The sequence below is a fragment of the Nelumbo lutea genome, chromosome 1, assembly GCF_056320005.1.
Source record: "Nelumbo lutea isolate HS-2025 chromosome 1, American lotus-T2T, whole genome shotgun sequence".
Classification (NCBI taxonomy): domain Eukaryota; kingdom Viridiplantae; phylum Streptophyta; class Magnoliopsida; order Proteales; family Nelumbonaceae; genus Nelumbo; species Nelumbo lutea.
This window is the reverse complement of record NC_142684.1, coordinates 126,301,088-126,325,826: the sequence shown is the minus strand read 5'-3', so window position 1 is coordinate 126,325,826 and position 24,739 is coordinate 126,301,088. Positions and strand designations below refer to the sequence as shown.

At 35.9% G+C, this 24,739-nt stretch overlaps 1 protein-coding gene and 1 non-coding gene across 2 annotated transcripts; both read right to left on the bottom strand.

Moving 5' to 3' along the window:
• Positions 1-13,021: 13,021 nt before the first annotated feature.
• Positions 13,022-13,093, bottom strand: TRNAG-UCC (transfer RNA glycine (anticodon UCC)). The gene has a single exon. It is a non-coding gene; the product is annotated as a tRNA-Gly (tRNA).
• Positions 13,094-19,702: 6,609 nt separating this feature from the next.
• On the bottom strand, positions 19,703-20,143 carry LOC148877398 (zinc finger BED domain-containing protein DAYSLEEPER-like). The gene has a single exon (XM_088969858.1). The coding sequence runs from the start codon at positions 20,141-20,143 to the stop codon at positions 19,703-19,705; it is 441 nt and encodes a 146-aa protein (XP_088825984.1).
• Between the last annotated feature and the right edge of the window lie 4,596 nt (positions 20,144-24,739).

The window sequence follows — 24,739 nt, the reverse complement described above, 5'->3', positions numbered from 1 at the left end:
ACTATTCTACCGCGAGGTAGCTCCTAGTTCCTTGTGGGATTTTGGGGCTGGCTGTCGTGGATGGAAGGACCTTGCCTTGAGTTCGTGGCCAAAACCCCAAACCGGTTACCCGCGAGCGATCCACCTTCTTGGTGCGAACGCCGAGGAAGAACGGCCATGTTGGGTTGAGTGTCCCCGGACCTATTTCCGAGGTAGACTTGTGAGGTAGGCGGAATGATCTGTCCATCTTTCCTCCCGCGGGGTGAGACTTGGCTCCTGAGAGAAACTGCGACCTGGGAAGTCTCCTCACCTCAGTGGGGAGATCGAGTGATGTCTTGCACACGAGGTCAGTTCTGCTGAGTTGCTGGGTGTCGGGATGGAACCGGCTGCTGGCTTTGTGGCAGTGGAGGGAACTGTTGCTGGTAGTGTTGGTAGAACATATACTGCTAGTATTGCTAGAACTGTTGGACCTGCTGCATTTGGACCTAGATGGCCTGCACGCAATGCACCAGGTCGTCGAACTGGGATTGTCCGACTCTGGGCGGAACCACAGACGACTCAGCGAAGGTTGTGCCTACCACTAGAGGGAGCAGGGCATTCACCTGTGTAGTATTTTGTGGCATGGTCAGTGTTGGGACCCCAGCCGCAGTAAGCGGTATGGTGAACTGACCAATGCACATTGATGGAAGTTGAGGTTTCCCCCCAGAGACGTTCATCTCACTGCTCTGTCTGGCGTGACTAGAAGATGCCATTGATTTCAGATGAAATCCGTTGATCGTGAAGAAGGCTTTTTGATCGACCTTCCCATAGACGGCGCCAATTGATGTAGTGCGATCTAACTGCTCCCTGTTGGAGAATGATCTGGCATTCAATTGGACGGTGAGCTAAGTGGATCTGTAAGAAAGGATTAGAGAACCCGAGGTGGCTAACCCGGCGAGGTCACTCTGATGCTTAAGTTAGTAATCCGATGCGAGTTGAAGAGCTTTAGAGCTTAGAGATATAGAGAGCTAGAGAGCTAGCGAGCAGAAAAATCACGCGTACCTTGTGCCATCAGGGTTGGAGCCTTTATATAGTTGAGTATTCGTGGGGCACATGAAAGAGTTCTGGGATATCCAGGATGTGAAGATAGAGTTCACTCCGCTTCCGAAAGAGCAATATACAGATAAGGCTTATCTTGTTCCACTTCCGATTTCGGCGCAGTCAGGATAAGTCTTTATCATGATCCCAAAAAAGTCGGGTTCTGTTAACTCATCATGATCTCGAGGGATTCGGGATCCGTTGGAAAGACCTATGGAGTTGGTTACGCGGGAGTCAGTTACGTGGTGATTCGAGTTGTTGGTTCCGAATTGGTACTTTGGTCTTTTAATTCCGAACTGGGTTGAATACCAATGTGCCTCGATGCTGAGGTGAGACTTGCGCCAAGGTGGCCCTGCACCGAGGTGAGCTTAAATCCGAGGTGACTGAATACCCGAGCTCAATTGCTGCAAACTAAACTTGTCAGGCTGAGTTGTCATCTCTTGGTCTGGTCGTGTCCACGTGTCCCCTTTTAACTAGGTCGGGCCAAATCACCCTTCATCAGGACATACTGTGGGGCGTTGTGGGTTGCGCCCGCTAATGTGATCTCTTCCTTGAAGCCCATACTCTCTTCCTCTCTATATCTCCATCTTAGGTTTTTTTCCAAGTAGAGGCATTGTAATTCATGATCTTGCTAGTGGAGATGTATTTGTGCCATGTTTGGGAGTGCTTATGTTAAAAATAGGTGCTTAAAACCAAGTGCTTATTCAAATAAGCACTTATTTGCATTTGGCACCCAACTTTTTCAAGTGCTTATTTTAATATTTCATATTGGGCGTTTGGTAGTATTTTTCTCCACTAAGCACTTACATAAGCATTTGCGACTATTTTGTCCTTTATTTTCTTTTCAAATTTTATGAAAGCACTTTTATAAAAGTATTTTTACAAAAGCACTTTTATGAAAGTACTTTTATAATATTCAACTAGGGGAAATTTTATACGTGGTATTTTAAATTCAACTAGGGATAATTTTGGAAGAAAAAATTGAATTAGTGCTTATTATATAAACACTTAAAAATTGGAAATTTGGGCTTAAAAAATAAGCACTTATTTCAAATTTATTTCCCAAACACCAACAAGTGCTTAATGGTGTGGTCATGATCCAAATAAACACTTATTTTTAAGCACTCCCAAACATGGCCTTATGTTAAAAACAAGTGCTTATTAAATAAGTGCTTAAAAACAAGTGCTTATTCAAATAAGCACTTATTTGCATTTGGCACCCAAATTTTTCAAGTGCTTATTTTAAAAAATAAGCACTTATTTTATATTGGGTGTTTGGTGGTCTTTTTCTCCAATAAGCAATTTTGACCTTTTTATCCTTCATTTTCTATCAAATTTTCAAAATATCCAATCCAAAGTGAATTAATAAAAGTACTTTGATAGAAGTGCTTTCATAAAAGTACTTTGATAAAGGCACTTTCGTAAAATACTTTTATAAAAGTGCCTTTGTAAAATTATTTTTGTAAATGGGTTATAATTTGTATTCTAAAAATTAACTAGGGACAATTATGAGAGATAAAAATTGAATAAGTGCTTATTGTATGAGCACTTAAAAAAAGCTAGAAATTTGGGCTTAAAAATAAGCCCTTATTTTTAAAATAATCACTTATTTCGGGTTTATTTCCCAAACACTAATAAGTGCTTAATGGTGTGGTCCCCGCCCAAATAAGCACTCCCTGTTATGGGCCCGGGAATAGGATCACGTCATAGGTCGGTCCACGGGGAAAAGCTCATGTTTTCCCTTGTTCCTCCCCTTCCTAGCTGAACCTATCTTGGCTTCCTAGAGGGTGATTTGTCCAAGAGATCACCGAACTCTCCTTTTACTCTCCTTCTTGACTGGAAATTTGATATCTTTATTCAATAATTTCAGCTCCTTAAATAGGAGATTACAAGAGGTAAGAGTCATCCTTGTAGAGAGACTCCTTGATAACTAAACTGCTTACAGATAAGATAGATAAGACTCCTAGATAAGACTAACTAAACTGCTTACAGATAAGATAGATAAGACTCCTAGATAAGACTAACTAAACTGCTTATAGATAAGATAAGAGTAAGAAAGCATATAAGATAAGGATAAGGTAAGATGAATTGTGGCTAGCTAGATAATCTGATGAGGGTCCCACGTTACTGCTGCTGCCGGCAGTGGTACTTCTTCCCCATGAATGCATCCATAACATTACTCCCCTCCTGAACTACGAGCTTGTCTTCAAGCTCAAAATCTGGATATGTGTCTTGGAGTTCAATCAAGGGAATCCAGGATAGGTGGAATGATTTAGTCCTCCTGGATCGGGTTCCAATGAAGGGGATTCATCTTCATTGTCCTCTTGTTCCACTAGGAGGTAGAAAAGTCTCTTGCACTTGTGCCCTGTTGAGTAGAGTTCATCACAATTAAAACACTGTCCCCTCGCCCTACGTTCCGCCATCTCAGCCCTGGACAAGTGCTTAATAGGGGGTGCAACAATGCTACTCCCCTCACTAGATGCTGATCTGGAATTGTGGCTCGCCTGTGGCTTCCGTTCTTGACTGGATACTAAAGATGGAGCCATTCCAAGTGGTTCCAAGGATGCCCATACAGATGGAGGCCGCCCTATAGTGAAGGTTCCGCGGCTGAGCTGCATCTTTCGTTCGAAAGCGCGAGCTAGATTCGTGGTTGTAACCAGGTTGGGGGGGTGTTGCATCTCCACATCCACCCTTAAGGGTTCTGCTAACCCTGCGGTGAACATGTCTACCTGCTGGTCCAGTCATACCGACCCTGCTCTGGCAAGGGGTCTGGAATTGGTGCTAGTATTCAGCCACCATTCCCATCTGTTTGAGGTTGATCAGTTCACCTAATGGGTTGCTCTTCAATGGGGGCCCAAACCTGAGGAGGCAGTAGGATTTGAATTGGGTCCAACTGAGCCCGGGTTCCTCCTGCTCCAATTTATAAAACCACAGTTGCACCTCCTCCGTCATGTGGAATGCAGCCAATCTTACCTTGTCGATGCCCCCTGTCCATTGGTTGCAGAAGAACTACTCGCATCTGTACAGCCATCCCAAAGGATCTCCGGCGCCATTGTATGAAGGGAACTCCAGTCTGTTGTACTTGGGAACAACTGCGGCTACCGGGGCGACGACCTGCTGTTCACCGGACGACTCCGTCAAGTCTGGTCGGCGGCTATTTGTGGTTACAGCCCCTTTTGGATTCCTCTCCTTGTTAGAGAAATACGATTCCAGCAAGCATCGTAGCTCCCAGACATCGTCTTTGACCTCACGAACCTTCACGCTGGTTTCCACGAGCCTATGCTCCAGTTCGTGAACCCTGGATGATAGTTGCTCCAGATCTCCCATGACGGTTGGCTCTGATACCAAGTTGTTATGGGCCCAGGAATAGGATCGCGTCATGGGTCGGTCCACGGGGAAAAGCTCCTGTTTTCCCCTATTCCTCCCCTTCCTAGTTGAACCTAACTTCGCGTCCTAGAGGGTGATTTGTCTAAGAGATCACCGAACTCTCCTTTTACTCTCTTTCTTGACTAGAAATTGGATATCTTTATTCAATAATTTCAGCTCCATAAATAAGAGATTACAAGAGGTAAGAGTCCTCCTTGTAGGAAGACTCCTTGATAACTAAACTGCTTACAGATAAGATAGATAAGACTCCTAGATAAGACTAACTAAACTACTTACAGATAAGATAGATAAGTCTAATTAAACTGCTTACAGATAAGATAGAGTAAGAAAACAGATAAGATAAGGATAAGGTAAGATGAACTGTGGCTAGCTAGATAATCTGATGAGGGTCCCATGTTACTGCTGCTGCCGGCGGCGGTACTTCTTCCCCACGAATGCATCCATAACACTCCCAAACAAGGCATTACTCGATTATGAATATCTGATTACATAACACTCAACCCTCAAAAAGACCTTTTACTAAATTCCTTGTTTGACTTCCCATCAGATCAGATCCAAAGATCAGACTTATCGATAGTATTCGAATTTAATCGAGTCCTATCAGATCCGGTCAGATCTTCATATTGGATTAAATCTAACATGAACAATGTCAGATCGGATTCAAATATACCCTGATTTGAATCTGATCTAATCCATTTGCATCCCTACCTAAAGCCTCACATCTCTTCCTCTCTATATCTCCACATCTTAGGTTTCATTCGTAGTAGAGGTGTTGGCATTCATGGTTTTGCTAGTGGAGATGTATTTAGTCGGTTGTTAATAAATGATTACAAAAGACTCAACACTATTTCTTCATCGTAGATCAATAGTTATGATGTAATATACCCAATGCAGTGTCGCTTAGAAATGTAATATATATATATATATATATATATATATATATGATTTTAGGACAAAGCCTCCCCCAGTCTGTACTTCCAAACTCTATTTCTGAGTAGTGGTCTTTAAGAACAAAGCTTACTAACATGTATAGTTGAGTTCATCAAAATGCAAAGTCGTGTGAAGTGGGAATCTCCCACTTTCAATTCTTTCCTGAAAAAAGGAAACTAAAGAATTGAGGAGAGAATTTAAGGAAATAAAAAACTCATAAAATAGCAATCAATATAAAAATTAATCTGCACAAAACTCTGCAACTGAAATAAATCTGCAACCCAGAGAAACTCAATTAATCTTCATTCGAACGGCCAGGAATGACATTTGTTTAAGCCTGCAATCTCAGAGAAGTTCAGGAAACGGGAGAAGAGTTCAATACAGGAGCTGCTTCAAATTGCATTTCAAAGAAACTTCGAATTCAGAGTATTACTGCAATTTCAGAGAACCTTATTGAATCTGGTTAGTGTTCAGAAACTTCAATTTCTGTATTTTTTTATAATAGTTTCCGATTAGTTTTAGAGAAACCGATTGCATAATTAAGGAGAGTAGTTTCGTTTTTTAATCTCTGTTAAATACGAATGAAAGTGCTTGCAGATCTCTGGGAATTGATTTTAGTAGATTGTCTCAATCCGGTTAGTTTACAGGTTTTTTACAATTATTAGATACTATGTTTTTTACAGTTATTAATCGCCGGCCACCGGCGATCACTTCTGGATGGCTGTCGGTGGTTGGGATAGTCATATGAATTAATTATAGGCCGTCGTTGTATTGTTCTAGACCGGACCTCTCTGTGTTTTATAGTCATTACATGCTTTGTTTTTTGCTGTTATTATTTAGCCATTAACAGTCTTTACATTTAATGTAGATGACATCGCCAGCCACCGGCGGTCACTTCTGGGTGGCTGCCAGTGGTTGGGGGTGGTCACTTATAGGGCAATGCTGTATTGTTTTAGACTGGCTGAGACCAAGACGTCTCAACTAAGTGATTCTGAGATATAATAAATAAAAGTAGACAAAACAAACTAAGGATATACCATAATGGCAACGAAAGTATAGATAGACATACGCACACATAGTTGATACCCAATAGTGATAGAGTGAAAGAGCAATTGGCCGATAGGAATTACAGAGAGAGAGAGAGAGAGAGAGAGAGAGAACAATTGCTGGAAAAATGAGGAACTTCCGGGTGTTATTTTTAAACCCAATTATTCATCATCTTTGTACTTGAACCATGCAAAAACCAGAGCAGTACAAATCCAATCCTCCCGTTTCTCTCTCGCTCCATCCCTCCGATGAAGGCGTTTCAGAAGTTTTGGCCTCCAATGAAGGCGTTTTAGAAGTTTTGGCAAGGGAGAAATGGGAGTCTTCACTTGCAGAAGCTCTGACGCCGAATGGAAAGCAAAACAGCTTTTCGGTGACCTAAAAGCTTTGGCTGCATCAACTTATGTTGGAGCGAAGTAGAGATGCGCCTGTTCACCTCCTGTTGGTGAACAAAGGAGTCGACGAATAGTATCGCCGACACTGCTGGCAGCTCGCGAACAGTATCGCCGGTGTGAAAACAAACTCTTCTTAACTATAGTGAAGAGTCGACGAACATGATCGTCAACACCGCTGCTCATTAAGACCTGTTTCTCTTAAAATGAAAACGAACATTAGAGAGAAAATTTTCTCTTTCGTGTGCCCCTTCTGAAAATCAATAAAAAATGATACCTCCACACATCCCCTGTTTTTCATTTCATGCCTATGACAATGACCAGAGATTCAACCCCATTCCATGTTTTTGTATTTATATTTTTCTCTTTATTTTCTCTTTTTACGCTTTTTAAATATTAAGCTGATAATTAATTTTAGTTATAATTAATTGTGCATTAAAGTTATGTAAATCATCAGAATTTAGTGTAATTAAAAAATATATTATAAGTAAATATTTTGATTAATAGTAAAAATTTTAATTATAACAATTATTATGATAATAAAATCATTAGTTAAATACTTAATAATAATTAATTAAATATTACAATACAAATAATCTTTCAAAAAATAAAGAAATAATAATAATAAATTAGACATTTTTTTGCTTAAACAAATGTCATTCATGAACTTCTCTAAGTGAAGGTTAACTAAATTTCTCTAAACTTCTTCTTGTCTACAATTCATACAAGCTTGCAATCTCAAAGAAACAGATTCTATTAGGTTAATTAATTCATATTAATATAAATATATATATTGTTAATTATTTACATTATTATTATAAGTAATTATAATTAATGCTACTATTATTCTCCAATCAATATTTCATTTAGTGAAAGTTAAATTATAAAACTTTGAATTCTTCAATATTGTTAAACTAAAAGAATTATGACAGCAATTATTTTTTCATGAATTAACTAAAAATCTTAATTATAACAAATTACTTAATAATAATAATAATAATAATAATAATAATAATAATAATAATAATAATAATAATTAATTCAATAGCTAATTTTAATTACTTAAAGATCTTTGCTGAAACTACACGTTTTAATTCAAACAGATTATTAATTAATAAATTTAATTTCTTAAAATTATTTTTCACTCAATATTTATAATTACTCTTTAGCTAATGACCTTATCTTTGAATAATTAGTTTTTTTTATGTTCAATAATTTTTTTTTTGCAAAAATCCAATGATTTTTCATTTTCAATACTAACCATTTTATTTTTCTCTTATTCAGTTTTCCAAAAGATAAAAATAAATTAATGATATTTACCATTTATTATCAAACCTGGTTAAATTAAATACTGATAATTAATAACAAAAATAATAACTATTATTTTATATTCATAATAATTAATTTATAATTATACACTTAATATTAATTATTAAATGTTAATCATAATTAACATTACTTAGTACGGGAAAGTTAATAATTATTATTTCCATTAGCAACAAATAATATTAAAATTATTTACTGAAATTATCCGTTTTAAATCAGAATTTTGCATTGAGTTGCAATAAATATATATAGATAGATAGATAGATAGATAATTTAACTTCCCCCGTTCCTCTTACTTAATAAGGGGTCATTCAGTAGTTGATATTAAGAATAACAGAACCCACTGGCATCTCTTCTTTCTCTTCTCAATCTCATCATAGCTTAAGATGTAAATTTAAACAGGTTCAAGTTTCGATTCTACGATCTGCACTAACCATAACCGACCTAATCAGCAGCCCATTTTTCGGGATGATAACTGTCGTTGCCATGTTCCCATTGCTGAATAAATAAAAAGAAATACGGGTTGGTTGTTCATGAAACTTTCATTAAAAAATCATCAAAAAAATGTTAATGCTCATACAATCAAACTATATGCTTGGAAGATGTGTGAAATGGCTGAAAACGATGTAACTTAAATGATTAATTTTCTGAATGATCTGCAACAAATGCTACTACAATGGCACACTATGCCCAAGTCCAATGGAGCCTTCTAGGGGGAGAATCCCTAATTTCACATTCCTCTTACCGTTTTGTGTATATATATATATATGCATTGTAGTTTTATATTTGACATATAAAACCCTAGATTTGGGAGAACCTAAAGCAACGAATGGGTGATTCAAAAGAGGCAGCATGGTTAAGGTTGGATTGAGAATGACAGCCATTAAGATGACATTTTTGAGCTCTATAAGTTGATTGTCAAAACCACTATAGGGAAAGAACAAGAAAAATCATTCACCCATGTTCCCTCTACTACATGGAGTGAATCTGGAATTTAAGGATTTTCTTGAATTAGAGAGGAAAGATTTGGGTATTTCAGTGTGGGAGATGACAAGGAAGAGGAAGTGGAGGAGGATGAAGAAAATAATCTTTAAGGCTATATTTGATTTGAAGGAAAAGATAAATAAACCTATCAAGATTTATAAAGATTTTTATAAATCCAATACAGCCTAGGTCTTTGCTTCCCTTAAAACTGATAACGTTCATTGTGTTTCTGTGTTTATGTTCTTTTCTTTGATGTATTTTTCGAAGATAAGGGTTTGGGTAGTAAGGGCAATTTTATAATTTCCTCAAAATTACAGGGGAAGTTTCTACTTTCTATTACGGTGAAAATACAGGAGAGGTAGAAACTCAGGCGAAGAATAAAAACTCTCACTCGTTAGCCGTATTAATTAACATCCAACGAATACTGATTGACTGGTGGGCCCAATGAAACAATGGCCCATTTCTACAATCGAATTCGTACCTTGTTTATTACTTATTAGCCCAAGACGGAGCAAAAGGACATAAAAAAAACATCTCCCAGTGAGAGAGGGAGAAGCATCGCGGAAACAACCTTACCAAAATCCATATTCCAAACCACGGCCTTTGTTAAGTTGCTATTATATCACATGCTCTTCTCCTCTTCTCACAAGCATTGCCTAGATATATGATTGCGCATTTTGAACGAAAAGGGTGAGTGCACAAGCACGACGACATATACCCCCATTTCTCTCCCTCTGCCTTTCTCTTGCCCCTCTCGGACAAGGTGTGACGTGTTAATGAATCCACTTGCATCTATTATATGTTGGGTTTTCCAGGATTGAACAACGAGAGCTCTGAAAGTTTTTCCTTTTCTCTGCATTCTTTTTTATTGGGTGGACTCTCGTTTTGGGTCTCAGAAGATGGGGATTCTTTTGGAAATCTTTGAGGGACTGGCTTTGTTTGTTTCCACTCTCTGGGCTCTGCAAGAGAGGCGGTTCAACGCCATTTTCGATTCTGTAAGTTCTGTTGCGAGATCCGCTATCATGACTATTGCTTTCTGTTCTATACGGCGCAGGAGAAGATGAGGAGAATTTCTTACTTGATTCTATGTTGATATGTGAATGTGAGTGTGAGTGATACTTTTTACTTCGCTTGATAATAATGCATAGTAGTTGAAAGGATTATGAATTCCCTAGTCGGTGTATTGTTAGCTCTTGTCGTTGTTTATGCAGTTGAAGTCTGTTTGTTTCTGAGTCTGAGAGAATTTTGGAAACGAAGAAAGGCTTATGGATCTGGCATTCGTGCAGTGTTTAACCTTTTCAGATAAACGGCATAAATGAACCACTACGCATGACGAGAGTCTATGAGTGTGACTGAGTTGAGGCGGGCCCCGGATTGCGTTTGGTCCGCCTCAGTCGGTAACCGCAACACTGCAACTGAATTCAGCCTTTCAGTGGCATCATGTAAGTAATACCCACTATATGTTTGATGCAAGTAAATTGAGTACTGGGGCTTATACTGAGTAAAGTTTGGGATTTCGGCCTTTGGGTTGCCCAATGACCAACCTTCCCGTTCCAACTTCCAACTACAAAATGAAATATCAGTATCCAAGTGAGGAGACGGGATTTCCTCAAAGCAAAAACCGTGAGAGAATCTAAACAGCAAGAATCGAGAATCGAGAACTAGAATTCCTACCGAGTAGGCGAGTACTAACCAACCAAAGTGAGACCATGCGTCCATGCCATTGGACATTCCATCCAAAACAGAGATTCGAGAAAAAAAAAAGCTTCTTAGGTAGCGTTTGGTTTGATAGGAAACAAAAGACGAACAGAAATCTGAACAAAAGTTCTTGTCAAACTTTGTAAAATTTCTTAGACTTTAGATTGCAGTTCAAATCTTGACCAGGTGCAAAATTTTATTTTACTAAACGCAACCTTCATAGCTTTTCTCTCAATTTACATTTCTCTTATATATGAATCCAAGTGGTGGGTTTTGATTGGCCAAATCTCTTTCCATATCATATATTTCCCGTACCATAGATTAGGTTGTGATATGCTGCGCCTTACGTTAAGGGGTTGATAGCAAGTTCCTATTTTATTTCTTTTTCTCTTTCCCACAAACATAAAACCCTCCCACACAATCTGGGATTTGATATCAGTCAGATTCTTTGCCCGTATGTGTGTCGATGGACTGATTTTGGATTGGACTCTGTCCAAATCAAAATCAATTTGGACAGATTGGATGGAAGACATTGAATTGGACTAGACTATTTATTGGATTGAATTGGACCTGGTCCATTCATAATGGATTTATTGTTCAATTGGGTCAGGTTTAACCAACACTTGGTCCATTGATAAAGAATAAGAATACAGGTGTCTATGGACTAGGTTTTGATAGGAATAAATCTAAATTAAAACCAATTTGAACAGATTGGACGGTTCAGGCATTAAATTGGACTGGTCCAAAATGGTCTAAAATATTTATCAGATTGGATTGAACCTGATCCATTTATAATTGACTCATATTGAACATGATCAGATTGGATCAGATCCAGTCCAATTGGCACCCCTATTGGCCCGTCCAAACATTAACATTTTGTTAAAATCATTATTTATATAATTAGTAAGTAGAGGTAATAAGTAATAACACCTTCCCCCAAAAAAACTCTCTCTAACACTCCTCTAACTCCCAAAGTTAAAAATCTGTATTAGACCCAAACCTTCCTTCTCCATTTCCTTCAAACCCTACCGCCTCTATTCCCTGTCTCATTTTCTTATTTAACTTGCCCACTAAACTAAAATTCTTGGCTCTGCCACTACATATATGTCACCAATTTGTATTCATCAACCCAAAATGTTGTACAAACAACAATGGTACCAAACAGAACATAAGTAATAAACATCAATTTTAACATTTCAACTAGGAGTGTCAATTGGATTGGATTTGGTCCAATCTGATCTAATCCAATGTGAGTCCATTATAAATAGACCAGCTCCCGTCCAATCCAATGAACATTTTGGAAAATTTTGGATCGGTCCAATTCAATGTTTGAATCATCCTATCTATTCAAATTTGTTTTAATTTGAATTAATTATTCTAACCCAAACCTGGTCCATTGACACCTATACATTCTTATCTTCTGTCGATGGATCAAGTATTGACTCAATCCAATCCAATCCAATATAAATTCATTGTGAATGGACCAGGTCCAATCCAATCCAATAAATACTTTATGCCATTTAATCTGAACTAGTCCAATTCAAGATGTTTTGTTGGCACCTCTAATTTCAACTATAAATGTTAATGATGAGCCTCTCATACATACATTTTGAAGGCGTATTTGTTCTAAATAGTCTTTGGTCCCATTGCGGTTAATCAAAAAATCGGCATCAGCTCATCACTGAACAAGTGTTTTCTCCAATGAAGCTTGATTTTTTTTTTTTTTGTGAAATTGCTAATCAATAAAATGTTTTTGTTAGGTTGCACGAGAGGCATCATTTTTTTACTATTTCATTTATGTGGCGGTTAATGGAAATAAAACTAAACAACCCCTTAACCATAAATGACATCAAACAATAGTTGTATGCTAATTTTTATGAATCCAACTATAATACCAAAAAAGCATTGATTAAATCTTAAAACTTATAATGTTAACTTGTACCTTTTACTCTTTGATTAGACACTACCTTAAACTAGGATCAATTTTTTATAACTACCATTTTCTTTTTTGTCATTAATGCTTAAAGAGTATATAATATTCGAGGGATGTTTATGTAACTTTTTGTATATTCCTAAATTGACCGGCTTATTAGTTGCTGGAAATACTAAAATTTTCGTGTATTATTTTGAATGGATAGGGAATTTATCCTGTGGTTGAATGTTTAATTTGAAAAAAAAAAAAAAGAGGAAAGGAAAAAGTTATTTGCGTTCGCCGGGAGTCGAACCCGGGTCTATTGCTTGGAAGGCAATTATCCTAACCGTTGGACTACAAACGCTGTTGTGAATAAAGCACTTACGTCTTTTTATTTAACCGAGTTTCCCTCTCATTGAGTATTCAAATATTGATCACCCCCTGCTCATCAAAAACATTTCTCTGTCATGTAACATAATGGGAAGGAAACAATTAATCCCTACTAAAGAATTCAAAGTGTTGTTTTCTCTACTAAAGGATTCAAAGTATTAATCCCTAGTCTTTATCCAGTCTTCCAAACAGTTAAAAGATGTGGCAAATAATAATAGTGATCCGATTGGCTCATTAATTCTTGGTTTCGCATCTCCAAGGTGCAAACAATAATATTGAGTCAACTTCATTTCTTACATAGAATAAAGAATATTTTCAACTTCTCATCTTATCCTTCCTTGATATGGTCTTTGTTGTTATTAACTATTGTGGGTAATGGATTCATGGGTAATGACTTAGATCAGATAGGATTTGGGGATGCAGGGTTAGAATAATTTTTTAATCACTCAAGGGGTCAAGGGAAGAAGGGAGTTATCTTAGAAATCATGTTAGTTTAGGTTATATTTGAAAAAAAAAAAAAAGTTCCAATTCCACATGTTAGATACGAGTTAAGACCCCCCCCCCCCTATCTAGCGACCTGTTGACCTCCTACATGTTAGTTTTGGTAGGGTTGAGACCCCCTTGCTTTCCGAATGCTAAATCCCACTTTTCCAGCATACGTATTATAAAAATTATATGATTCCACCACTGTTGGAAATATCATACCAATTTTTGGTGTCCACTTTTTAGGAATGAGACTTAATTTTTCTCTGATCTTATTTTGTAAGCTTGTATCAATGCATACAGTTTCTTTAAATGTAGGCAAATCATCATTCCGATTGGATGGTCCACTTATGTCAAGAGAAGGTTGTACATCATTCGGATCAAGTGTGGTGTTGACTGAAGGATTTTCTTGTCCACATATGTCTTCATCCAATTCAAAGTCTAGTTTCTGCATGGAGTAGGGGATATTATCCATTTACTGTTTCACACATCAAATCTTAACAAATTATTAAACACAACAACAAAAAGTGATAGAGAAACATCAATTGCAAAAGCAGTAGATGATGCAGTAAATTTTAACCAACAAACAGTGGTTCCTCAAATTAGATTGGAATCACAGAGAAACATCAATTGCAAAAGTAGAACCAAGTTAATCTTAAAACATATTGGTTAGAGGAAAAAAAATCATAAATATTTAACTACAATATTAGTTCTAAAGAGGAGAATGAGAAAGCCAAAAAGATCAATGAATGTTTCTGCAAGAAATATCTAAATTTGAATATGTAACAACCAGATGGGACCTCAAACCTGGATGCATTATTCAATGAACTAAAATAATAAGTATTTAAATCATAACTGAAAATCTCCATAAGATTTAAACCCTTTAGTCATGATCTCTAAATGCACGAAAACCCACATTATTTGATGCTAATGACAACTGGTTCTCTAGCTAATTGTGGCACAACAATACAATACACCCAATGAATTTTCTTCTATCTTTAAGTTAATAAGTAAATGATTAAATCCTAATCAGGATGTTTATGAACAAGAAGCATTGCGAACACACAAATCACATCAAAAATTAAAAGCATAGTAAACAACCCCAATCATCCAATGCAAAGACATTCAAGCTTACAAAAAATACATCGCTCACTAGTTAAACTCAAAAATGATTGGCGGACTAAGGAGAACATTCATCATTTACAATATCAATATACGTGTTGCAATTTGAAGGGGTGGAAATCAACAAAGTAAGGAACAAGAATATTGAAAGGTAATTTCCAAGATCTTAAAATTTTAAATTTATAAAATAAGTAAAGCAGAACTATTCTTATAAATTCTAATACACAGACTAGGGTTAGGGTTACAAACTAGAAAAAATAAGACAATACCTGAACCGGTGATGGTTGTGCAGTCACCACTGCCGGGTGGATGGCTTCCATCCAAAACCATTATGGTTAGGGTTAGTTTTCATGGAATAAGAAGAGATGCCAAAAACTCCATACCCGAGGTTGATCCGCTGTCAATGATGATTGTTTGTCGCCAGCGGTGATGGCTGCCACCGGGCGGAGAGGAGAGAGCAAGAGTCTGCGATAGGAGAGGAGAGAGCAAGAGTCTGCGGGCGGAGAGGAGAGAGTCGATTCGTCCAAGTTAACCGAACTCTAACGGGAAACACTACCAACAGAGTTAAGAGCCTATTTGCATGCTTCAGTACCTCGCACGATTCGGAGAACACGTGGTGCATCCTCCCAATGCGCAAACCATGCCTAGACTGAAGCCAAACTCCTCAATCAGTTGGATTTGGACTAGTTTTGGTTTGTTCCAAAACTGATTAATACCCAAACTACATAACTACTTATTTTGTGCCTAGACTACTTGGTATGGAGCAACCCAGGTGATGCTTAACAGAGTTGGAAACCATTCGGCATGGGGAAGACCAGATGGTGCTTTATAGAATTTGAAACCACCCGGCACTATGCCGTTTTGATGGTTTATTACAGGGTTAGAAACAAACTTCAACCCCTCAGGTGAAGTTGGAAACCATCCAACATTACATTGACCAGATGCTTTATTGCATTTTTGAATTTTCAATTTTTGATTGTCAACTTCAGCCCCTCGGGTGGTAAAATAGTATTTACAACCTAAAAATCATATAAATCCCAACATTCCATAAAACAATAGTATATGATTCTCATTCGTGGTATACACCACCCGGTAAGGGAAAGACCATATGGTTTATTACAGAATTGGAAACGAAACCATCTGGCATTACATAGACCGGATAGTCTTTTATAGAGTTGAAAACCATCCAATATTATATAGGTCGGATGGTGTTTTATAGATTTAAAAACCATTTGGCACTAAACAAACCGGATGATGTTTTATAGACTTAGAAATCACCCAACATTAAAAAGATCGGATGATAGTTTACAGACTTAGGCACTAAACAAATTGGATGGCTTATCACAGACTTAGAAACCATCTGTTAGTAAATAGACCAGATGATTGTTTGCAATTTTGAAACGTAAATTATAGTTCCAAACATCTGTTCCACGGTAGGTAGTTATGCCATCAAAAATAGAACCCAATAAACTCCTTAGGTTTGTATGATCTCATATATTTGTAGACTTAAAAACCATCTGACACTAAACAGACTGGATGATTGTTCGTAATTTTGAAACATAAATTATAGTTCCAAGCATCTATCCCCTTATAGGTAGGTACTCCATCAAAATCATGTAGAACCCAATAAACTCCTTGGATATGTATGATTTTCATATGTTTACAAACTTAAAAACCATCCGACACTAAACAGATCAAATGGTTTATTACAGACTTAGAAACCATCCGGCACTAAACAGACCGGATGATAGTTTACAATTTTGAAACATAAACTACAGACTTAGAACATCTATCCCCCTACAAATAAACACCATCAAAATCATTTAGAAGCCAATAAACTGCTTGGTTCTGTATGATTCCCATATTTCTAGACTTAGAAGCCATTCAACACTAAATAGACCAAAGAAACAATCCATTCTCATGTGTATAAGTACAATCCATATTAAATAGGAAACAATCCATTCTCATGTGTATAAGTACAATCCCAAAAGCAGTTACATTTTTTTTATAATTAAAACCAAAATACAGTTAATTGATGACAAAAATTATTTAGGATTCCATTGTGTTTTTCTCTTGGATCTAATCCTAAGCCCATATCCTCTTTTGTATGTATTGGCTTGAGAATCTTCCACTTGTGTCACTTCATCAACTAAACGTGAAGTAGCGAGATCCACACCACGCTTGCAAACTTTTTTTTTTTTTGGTCTTGCATCTATCTAATTACTAGGTGGAGGCTTAACTTCATTTAAGGTGTCATTATTAGTTACAAATACACCTACTAATGAAGCAATGACATCTAATGCTTTGCGAACATCTTGCTTATGTTCATATTCTAAATTTGCAAGTGGGAGTAGTGTAGGGAGAAGACACTTTAAGGTCTCTTGCTAAAATAAAACATAATAAATGTCAATTAATCACTTAAGAGTATAAAGGTCTAAATTACAAAAGAAGCTATTAAGTAAAAATGACATAAAATTTTAATTTATTACCACATTATGTAATTGAACTTGCAAAGACTCCACATTTGCCGCCTCATGATAACCTCGATTTCATAGATCATATTTGATGGTCCACAAAGATGATGAATTTGTTTGTATCTTATCTAATTAAATCATTCTTTATACTCACTTGAAGTTAAACCACCAATCACTAGAGTGGTTGCAACTATATCACATCAGTTAATGTTGCTTGCCAAGGTGTTCCACATATCTACTTGATCTTTCATCTTAACAATCCAATCTTGTGTTCCATGCAGATCAACTCTTTTCCATTTAGGCACATTAATGGGTATGGATTGCTCTACCCCAAATTGCATCATGCATCTATTGGGCAGGTTTCATTCCACAATGTTAAAATACACAAGCCATGTTTGTGCAATACCATAAACAGTTGCCTCTAATGCCTCTAATGGAACTTCTTCACCACTCAAATCATCATATGGTTACCATTTAACCTATAACTAAAATAAAGAGTATAAATAAGTGTATCTATAGTAGTGAAAAAAAGCATTACCAATATAAACTACTTACATGCTCTATGCGGAGAAAGTCAAGCTCTTAGCGATAAAACAAATGGTTGTGATGAGGGTTTATTATGGATCAGTGCATCCAACATGTTACAAGAGGTGCTTTTCTTCCATAACCAATGAGTAATGGTTCTAGACGACCAACTAGTAGACATTTATGCGCCCAACACTGCTAAGTAGTATTGATTTAGTATAATAGTGCACAAATTGAAAAAAAAAAATACAAAATACCATAAAAAACATACATGCAATAATGTTAGGTATTCATAGATATTTCCGCAACCAGGAAATGTAACCTTTGATAATGATCTATAAAGGTATGTAAGAGCTACAACGCCCATGCATATTTCCCTACCTCTGTAATATTCTCGAATAATTGAAGATAAATCGGGTTAACAAAAAACTTGGTATTATTAGAGAAAATGGTACATCCCAGCAAATATAACAAATAAGCTCTAGTATGATGTAGGATAACCATTTTATTAGGATTTCTCAGCAAATGATTGAAAGTCTCTCTTAACCATTTTATTAACACTCTTCCGTTTCTTATTTGTGGGTTTCTAAATCCTAAGTATTTTAAATATAGATCTTTTGTCTTCATGCTTGAACCTGATACCGCAATACCAAAAACTTAGAGGCCAATGATATACCCCACATCCTGTAATGTAACTATCATTTTACTCCAAGGCATATGAATAGGAATAGCAATGAGGCGGGGCAAGGACGGGGAGCCACTCCCCATCCCCATCCCCGCAAAAAAACCTATTCCTGTCCCCGTGCCCGCTAACGGGGACAAGTCTATCCCCATATCCCGGCGGGGATGGGGATCCCCGCAGGGTCCCCAGTCCTCGGTCAAACCTCTTATTGTATATAATTTACTACGGTTAAAGAAGTAGATTAAATCATTTAACCTATTAAGGTCAAATACTGATTGACAAGATAGTTTGGATTTTTTTCCAAAACACGCCAAACCTCTTAAATTTAGCCAATTGAATTGCTTGCAGAAACATATTTTGGCATATTAAAAGTCTCTTGCTCCCTCCTGCATTAAAAGCATGACACGAGTTTGGGGTCCATCAATAACTTTCAAACTTTAAACTTTTGGCATATTAAATTATCAAAATGATTCTTCAAAACAGAATTTGATTATCTTCAAAAGGAGAGGACCTCCAAATATGAATTAGAAAGTTATAATTAGCATTCAGAATTTCGGGTCTATCAATAACTTTTAAATATAGGAGTTTACATGGAAAAGAAAGAAATTCATGTTCCAATATTAAGTTTGTATTAAACTCAAACAAAATAACAATAAACTGAAAAGAGAAATTGAATGTATAAATATTTAAATGTCAAAAGAAACAATTAATCCATGCAAAACTAATCAACTTATTATGAAATAAATGCATTTAGTTAAAGTCTCAAGAAATATAAAAGCACAGTTTTAATTAGCCTTGCAAAACTAATCAACTCAAGTGATCAACATCTCCATGTAATCTTACTTTCTTCAAAAACTACTCTTCAACTCGAAGCATTGTCGCAACATGATTATTTGTCCTACAATATTATGAAATCATAAATTTTATTTATTCAGTATTAATTAAATTTAATATGCTTAAAGATAGGTGATAAACAAATAAAGATAGCATAGAAAATACAAATTTTAATATACCTCATCTATATCCATATCTTCAAAAAAAGTGCAACATCCCGAATGAGTAGTGGAACAAGAATCTGATAAAAAACTATTCAATTTAATTAGCTATGCATTCTATAAAATATATAAATTTCTTAAATAATTATACTTAAATACCTTTTATTTCAGCCCATAACCAATCTTGTGCACACTATTTGGATGAAGCCTGCTACGATGTGGGCTAACAAATCTTCCACTAGTACTAAAAGCAGATTCTGAAGCCATAGTGGATACAGGAATGGCCAAGGCATCTCTAGTAATCAATTGCAAAGATGATACCTAATTCCGGTTATCTTCCACCACTCCAATATGTTAAAATCAACTGTTCTAGGTATTACAGGTTCTTCCAAATAATGATCTAACTTAGACTTAACATATGCAATATTACTCTTCAAAGCTACATACAAGTCATAATCACACATGTGGTCCAACTTATCAAGAGTAACAATCCCTGACTGAGAAGTTGTAGCCATTGAAGATTTGAAATCATAGCTTCCACCACTATACCTTGATTGATACTGAGTAACCAAGTCAACACAAATTTCTTGGACCTTACTAATTTCATCCAAATATGCATCTTGTCCATAAATAAGTTTATAGTAATACTTCAACAATGTCGATTTGTATCTAGGATCTAAAACAGTAGCTAAAACCATAATACCATGAATCTCACACCAATACTTGTCAAACTTGGATGTCATTTTTTATGCCATTGATTTTATGACATCATGCCCACAATTAAGCCACTGCCTTAATGCTAATCTAATCCCACAAATCTTAGGGAAGTAAAGATTAATTGTAGGATACTTGATCCCAGAGAACAACTAATTCACATTATAAAACAATTTCAACCTTTCACAAATTTCATTTGCCATTTCCCAATCACTCTCAAATGGCACACATTTGTACAATGGCTCCCGTTGTTTTAAACAAGAAAAAACATCTTTATAGCCTATAGCAACATGAAGCATCAAATAGGTGAAATTCCACATAGTCTTACAATCAAAAATCAACCTCTTTGTGAGTATGATTTTCAATTGACGAGTTGTCTCGTCGAATTTTTCTTCTCTTTTTGGTATTGCTGACCAAAAAGAAACATTATCATGTATCCTTTCAATACCCTCACCAATCACCTCCAAACCATCTTTCACAATCAAATTTAAAATGTAAGCACAACACCGCATATGCAATAATTCCTCATTCAACCACAATGAATCACTAGAATGTTTTTCTAACAAAATATTCACCATTGCATCATTAGTAGAACAATTATGTAATATTATAGTGGATAACTTTCTATCAATGTTCCAATCCATCAAAGTATCAAAAAGATTCTTACAAAGTATCTCGGAAGTATGTGGACAAGACACAGAGAAACCTAAACAAAAAATTTTAAATAAACATAAATTCACAATCATTATTCACAAAGAAAGTAGCTTAAAACAAAATAAATCATTAATGGTATTTTATAAAGGGAAATAAAAAAATACTAACAATGTAAATAAAATTTTAATAAAAAAATCTTTAATTCATAATAGAAGTTACCTTATGATTCAACTTTTCAGCACCCAAAAACAATCAATAAAATGTGTAGTGATAGCCATGAATCCCTTTTTTATATTGTTGGAAGTCCACATGTCATATATGATGGCAATTCTACCTGTATTTTTTTCTAACAATTTCATGGTTTTATATTTTTTATGATCATAAATGCAAAAGATATCCTTCTTGATTGTATTCCGAGAAACCACCTTAAACAATGGATGCAGAAAACTAGTGAATCTCTGAAACCCATGATGTTCTACCATTGACAATGGGTACTCATGCAAAATGATCATGTTGGAAAGTTACTCGTACAGGTGTAAAATCCCAAAACTCGTCCCCGACCCAAAACCCATCAGAGAGGGTTTCCCTTTGAGAGAAGAGTGATTGCATAGCTTCTCTTTGAGAGTACATGGTTTAAGATTGATTAAATAATGCTTAACCTCCCCAAGCAGTTCTAGCTATGAGTTTCCCTTATTAGGCTTCCCGGAGGACTTCCTAGAGTATAGGTCCATTCATCTCTTACATCGACTTCTTTGCTATGACTATAAATCTGGTGCATTTTGTGGTTATTGGATGTGGCAATTCCAACATGGAAGTGAGTTTATATCACGTTAGTCACAATGCAATCTCTCTCTAAAGTTGCAACTGTTCACCAGTCCTCTAAGGGCTCTCATTGCCTTCACAACTATGACAAAATCAACTAACAGTCTCATTTGATATCTTAACCTCCAATACTAGTTAGAACATGGTAACAAAAAATCTTAGTCTTTTGTTTCTATTCCTTAATTATCAGATATCCTTTGAAAAGTTGTTTGAATAATGAGATTAGAATGCGTAGTGAGCCAAAAAAACTTCCACAACTACTTAGGTCGATGTCATGGCCATTGGCTGCCTCCACAGCTACAGACATGCAACGTAGCTACTGCCATGACAATGACTTGTTTTTTGCTCAAGGAGATTTACAGATTCTGACACTATTTAGTATTTACACGATAGTGCCATGTACCAGTTAATTGGTGTCTTGAGGGAAATGGTGAACCTTGAGCTCCTTCCTCACTTGATGATTCTTCTTAGGACTTGCAATGAATTTCAATAGTTAATTACTCAACCGAAGAAAAAAAATAACAATAATAAAATCCAATGGCAATAAGAAAATGGGATATTCTTTACTAGAAAAACTGAGCACATTTCCTTTACATTCTAGACTCAGTAAATAATAATACTTAAGTGGGCATTGAACTCAAACACGTATATTAACTACCAATGGACTCAATAATTTGGAATTAAACATGTGCAACAAGAAAATGGGATATTCTTTACTAGAAAAGCTGAGCACATTTCCTTTACATTTTAGACTCAGTAAATACTAATACTAAAAAATAACAACTTAAGTGGGCATTGAACTCAAGCACATATATTAACTATCAATGGACTCAACAATTTGGACTCAAACATGTGCAATTACCAGTTATGTGGTCAATGCTTTAAATGCACTTAATGCACATGCAATTGATAAACAATGAGCGTTTACAAAAAGTGTAAAGCTTCTATAGTGAACAAATCCATGAAGTCATGTGTAACAAAGTAGTTTGCGCGTCATGCAACTTCTCATCAATGGAACTCTCTCCTAATCTCAGGAGGTGTTTCCAAACTTACAAAATGGTATACATGAGCCTGAATTCCATGCAACAATTCTCCATGTGAAAGTCTTTTGAATTTTTAGAATATATTAGGGTGTTCATAAGAAATCGAAAAGCTGAAAAAACTGAAATGAATCAAGAAAATTCAACCAAAAAAAGATGGTTAACCAAACCGATTGGCTCAGTTTTAGCTCAATATTTTTGAAAAACAAAAGGATTGATTGATTTCCTGTTAACCTAGAAAAACTAGTGATTAACTAAACCGATCAGTATATATTCATATGTATATATGTATATATATCACATATTATCTATATGTTATATTTATAATTATCTATTTATAATATATAATATTATATTTATAATATATAATATTATATTTATAATATATGTTATAAATATAAAAAGCCGAAAAACCAAAGAACTGAACCAGTTAACCAGTGATACTAGTTCAGTTTCAATTTGGAGAAATACAAAAGCCAGTAAGGCCTGTTCAATTTTAGAAAACTGTCAATGGTTTGATTAAATGAACCGTGAGCACCCCTAGATGCATTTACTCTTGTTAGGTTGTTATTCATGTTATCAAAGTAAAGGTGAAGATAGGATACAAATCTAGATCATACTTAGCTTCGCATGCAATTTGATGGAATTCCACTAAGTTCCATATTAATTAGACTCGCATTCATTCCAACAATGGAGAACATGGCAAAAAAGACAAATTTTAGAACTTTAGGTAGTGGCAAATGGGAGGCTTGTGTTGCTTCCGGTCGATAGAGAAGAATGAAGAAAATATGGAAGAAATAAAGAAAAACGAAAAGAAAGAAGAATATGGCAATTGTCAATGGGTACTTTGGTCATTTTATCCCTTTCGTTAGTTGATTGTACCAGAAGTGATATAGCATAAAGTAGGTACTAGACTGTAACTATCATAAAGTATAAGTGAGGTTTCAGCAATATATCCAACAAAATCTAAAGATTCAACAAAGTTGGTACAACTGCTTTAAAACAAGTTAGGGTCCATTTGGTTTACAATTAGAATCGAAATCGGAATGGTCTATTCCCATAGTCTATTTGGTTTAGATAGGAATGGGAATGGAAATTGGAGTTAGTAGGAATGGGATTTCATTCCCAAGGGAGGGGCAGGGAATGGCCATTCCCTTAAATGGGGGAATGCCATTTTAGCAGGAATGGGAATTGAATTTCAATTCCGCCCAAACAAACAATTGGAATCGGAATAGCCCATTCCGATTCCAGATCCTTATTCTCACAAACTAAATGGGGCCCCAGAATACTCTCTATATTTTTCACCAAGCATAGGTCATGAATTTGGATCTTCTGCCAACAAAACGTGTTTCAACCTAATGTTTTCAATTGGTTGTTAACCCGATCGGTCGAACCATCACATGGCCAGGATTTTGGGTTTGGTTCACTCAAGACCCATCAAATAGTCAAAACCATTGATTTAGTCAAGAACCGTTTGACCCGGTGACCAAGTCGCGGGTTGCACACTAAATACATGCAAACTTTCGAAGTTCATAACTTTGCACTCTGATGTTTAATTGGGGTGATTTTTTTTTATTTTGGATAACTTTTCGAAATCAATGCGACGTAGGTGCCTTGCCCCACTATTTTCATGAAAAAAAAAACTTTTTGGCCTCAAATTACAAATTTTAATATTTTTAAAAAGAAAACTAAAAATTGAATTAAAAAACATATATTAAATATAAAATAATACATATAACATATCTAAAACATATTTATACATTATTGATTGCTAAAATATATATTTATACACGTATATATACATATATACACTGACGTGGCACGGTTTGAATGTTCAACCAAATGGGTGACCCACAACCTAGAGGCAAAATGGTTTGACCTCTAGGTCAGTTTTTAAAACATTGTTCCAACCCTCTACCAACATCATCTCACGCTACACATCTTAACTTGAGACTAGGACCCACCATGTATGAGATGTGCAATGTGAGATGATGTTGATAGAGGGTTGAAATGTGCTTTGTTGGTAGGTGATCCGGTCTTATAGCTTGTAGGTTGTCCATGTAGAGTCAAAAGCTATTGAGTTCCAACCCTCAAAAATGGAAATCGAAT

Bases quoted from the DNA above. Each gene is read 5' to 3' on its own strand.
- LOC148877398 (XM_088969858.1), bottom strand. From the start codon at position 20,143: ATGACATCCAAGTTTGACAAGTATTGGTGTGAGATTCATGGTATTATG.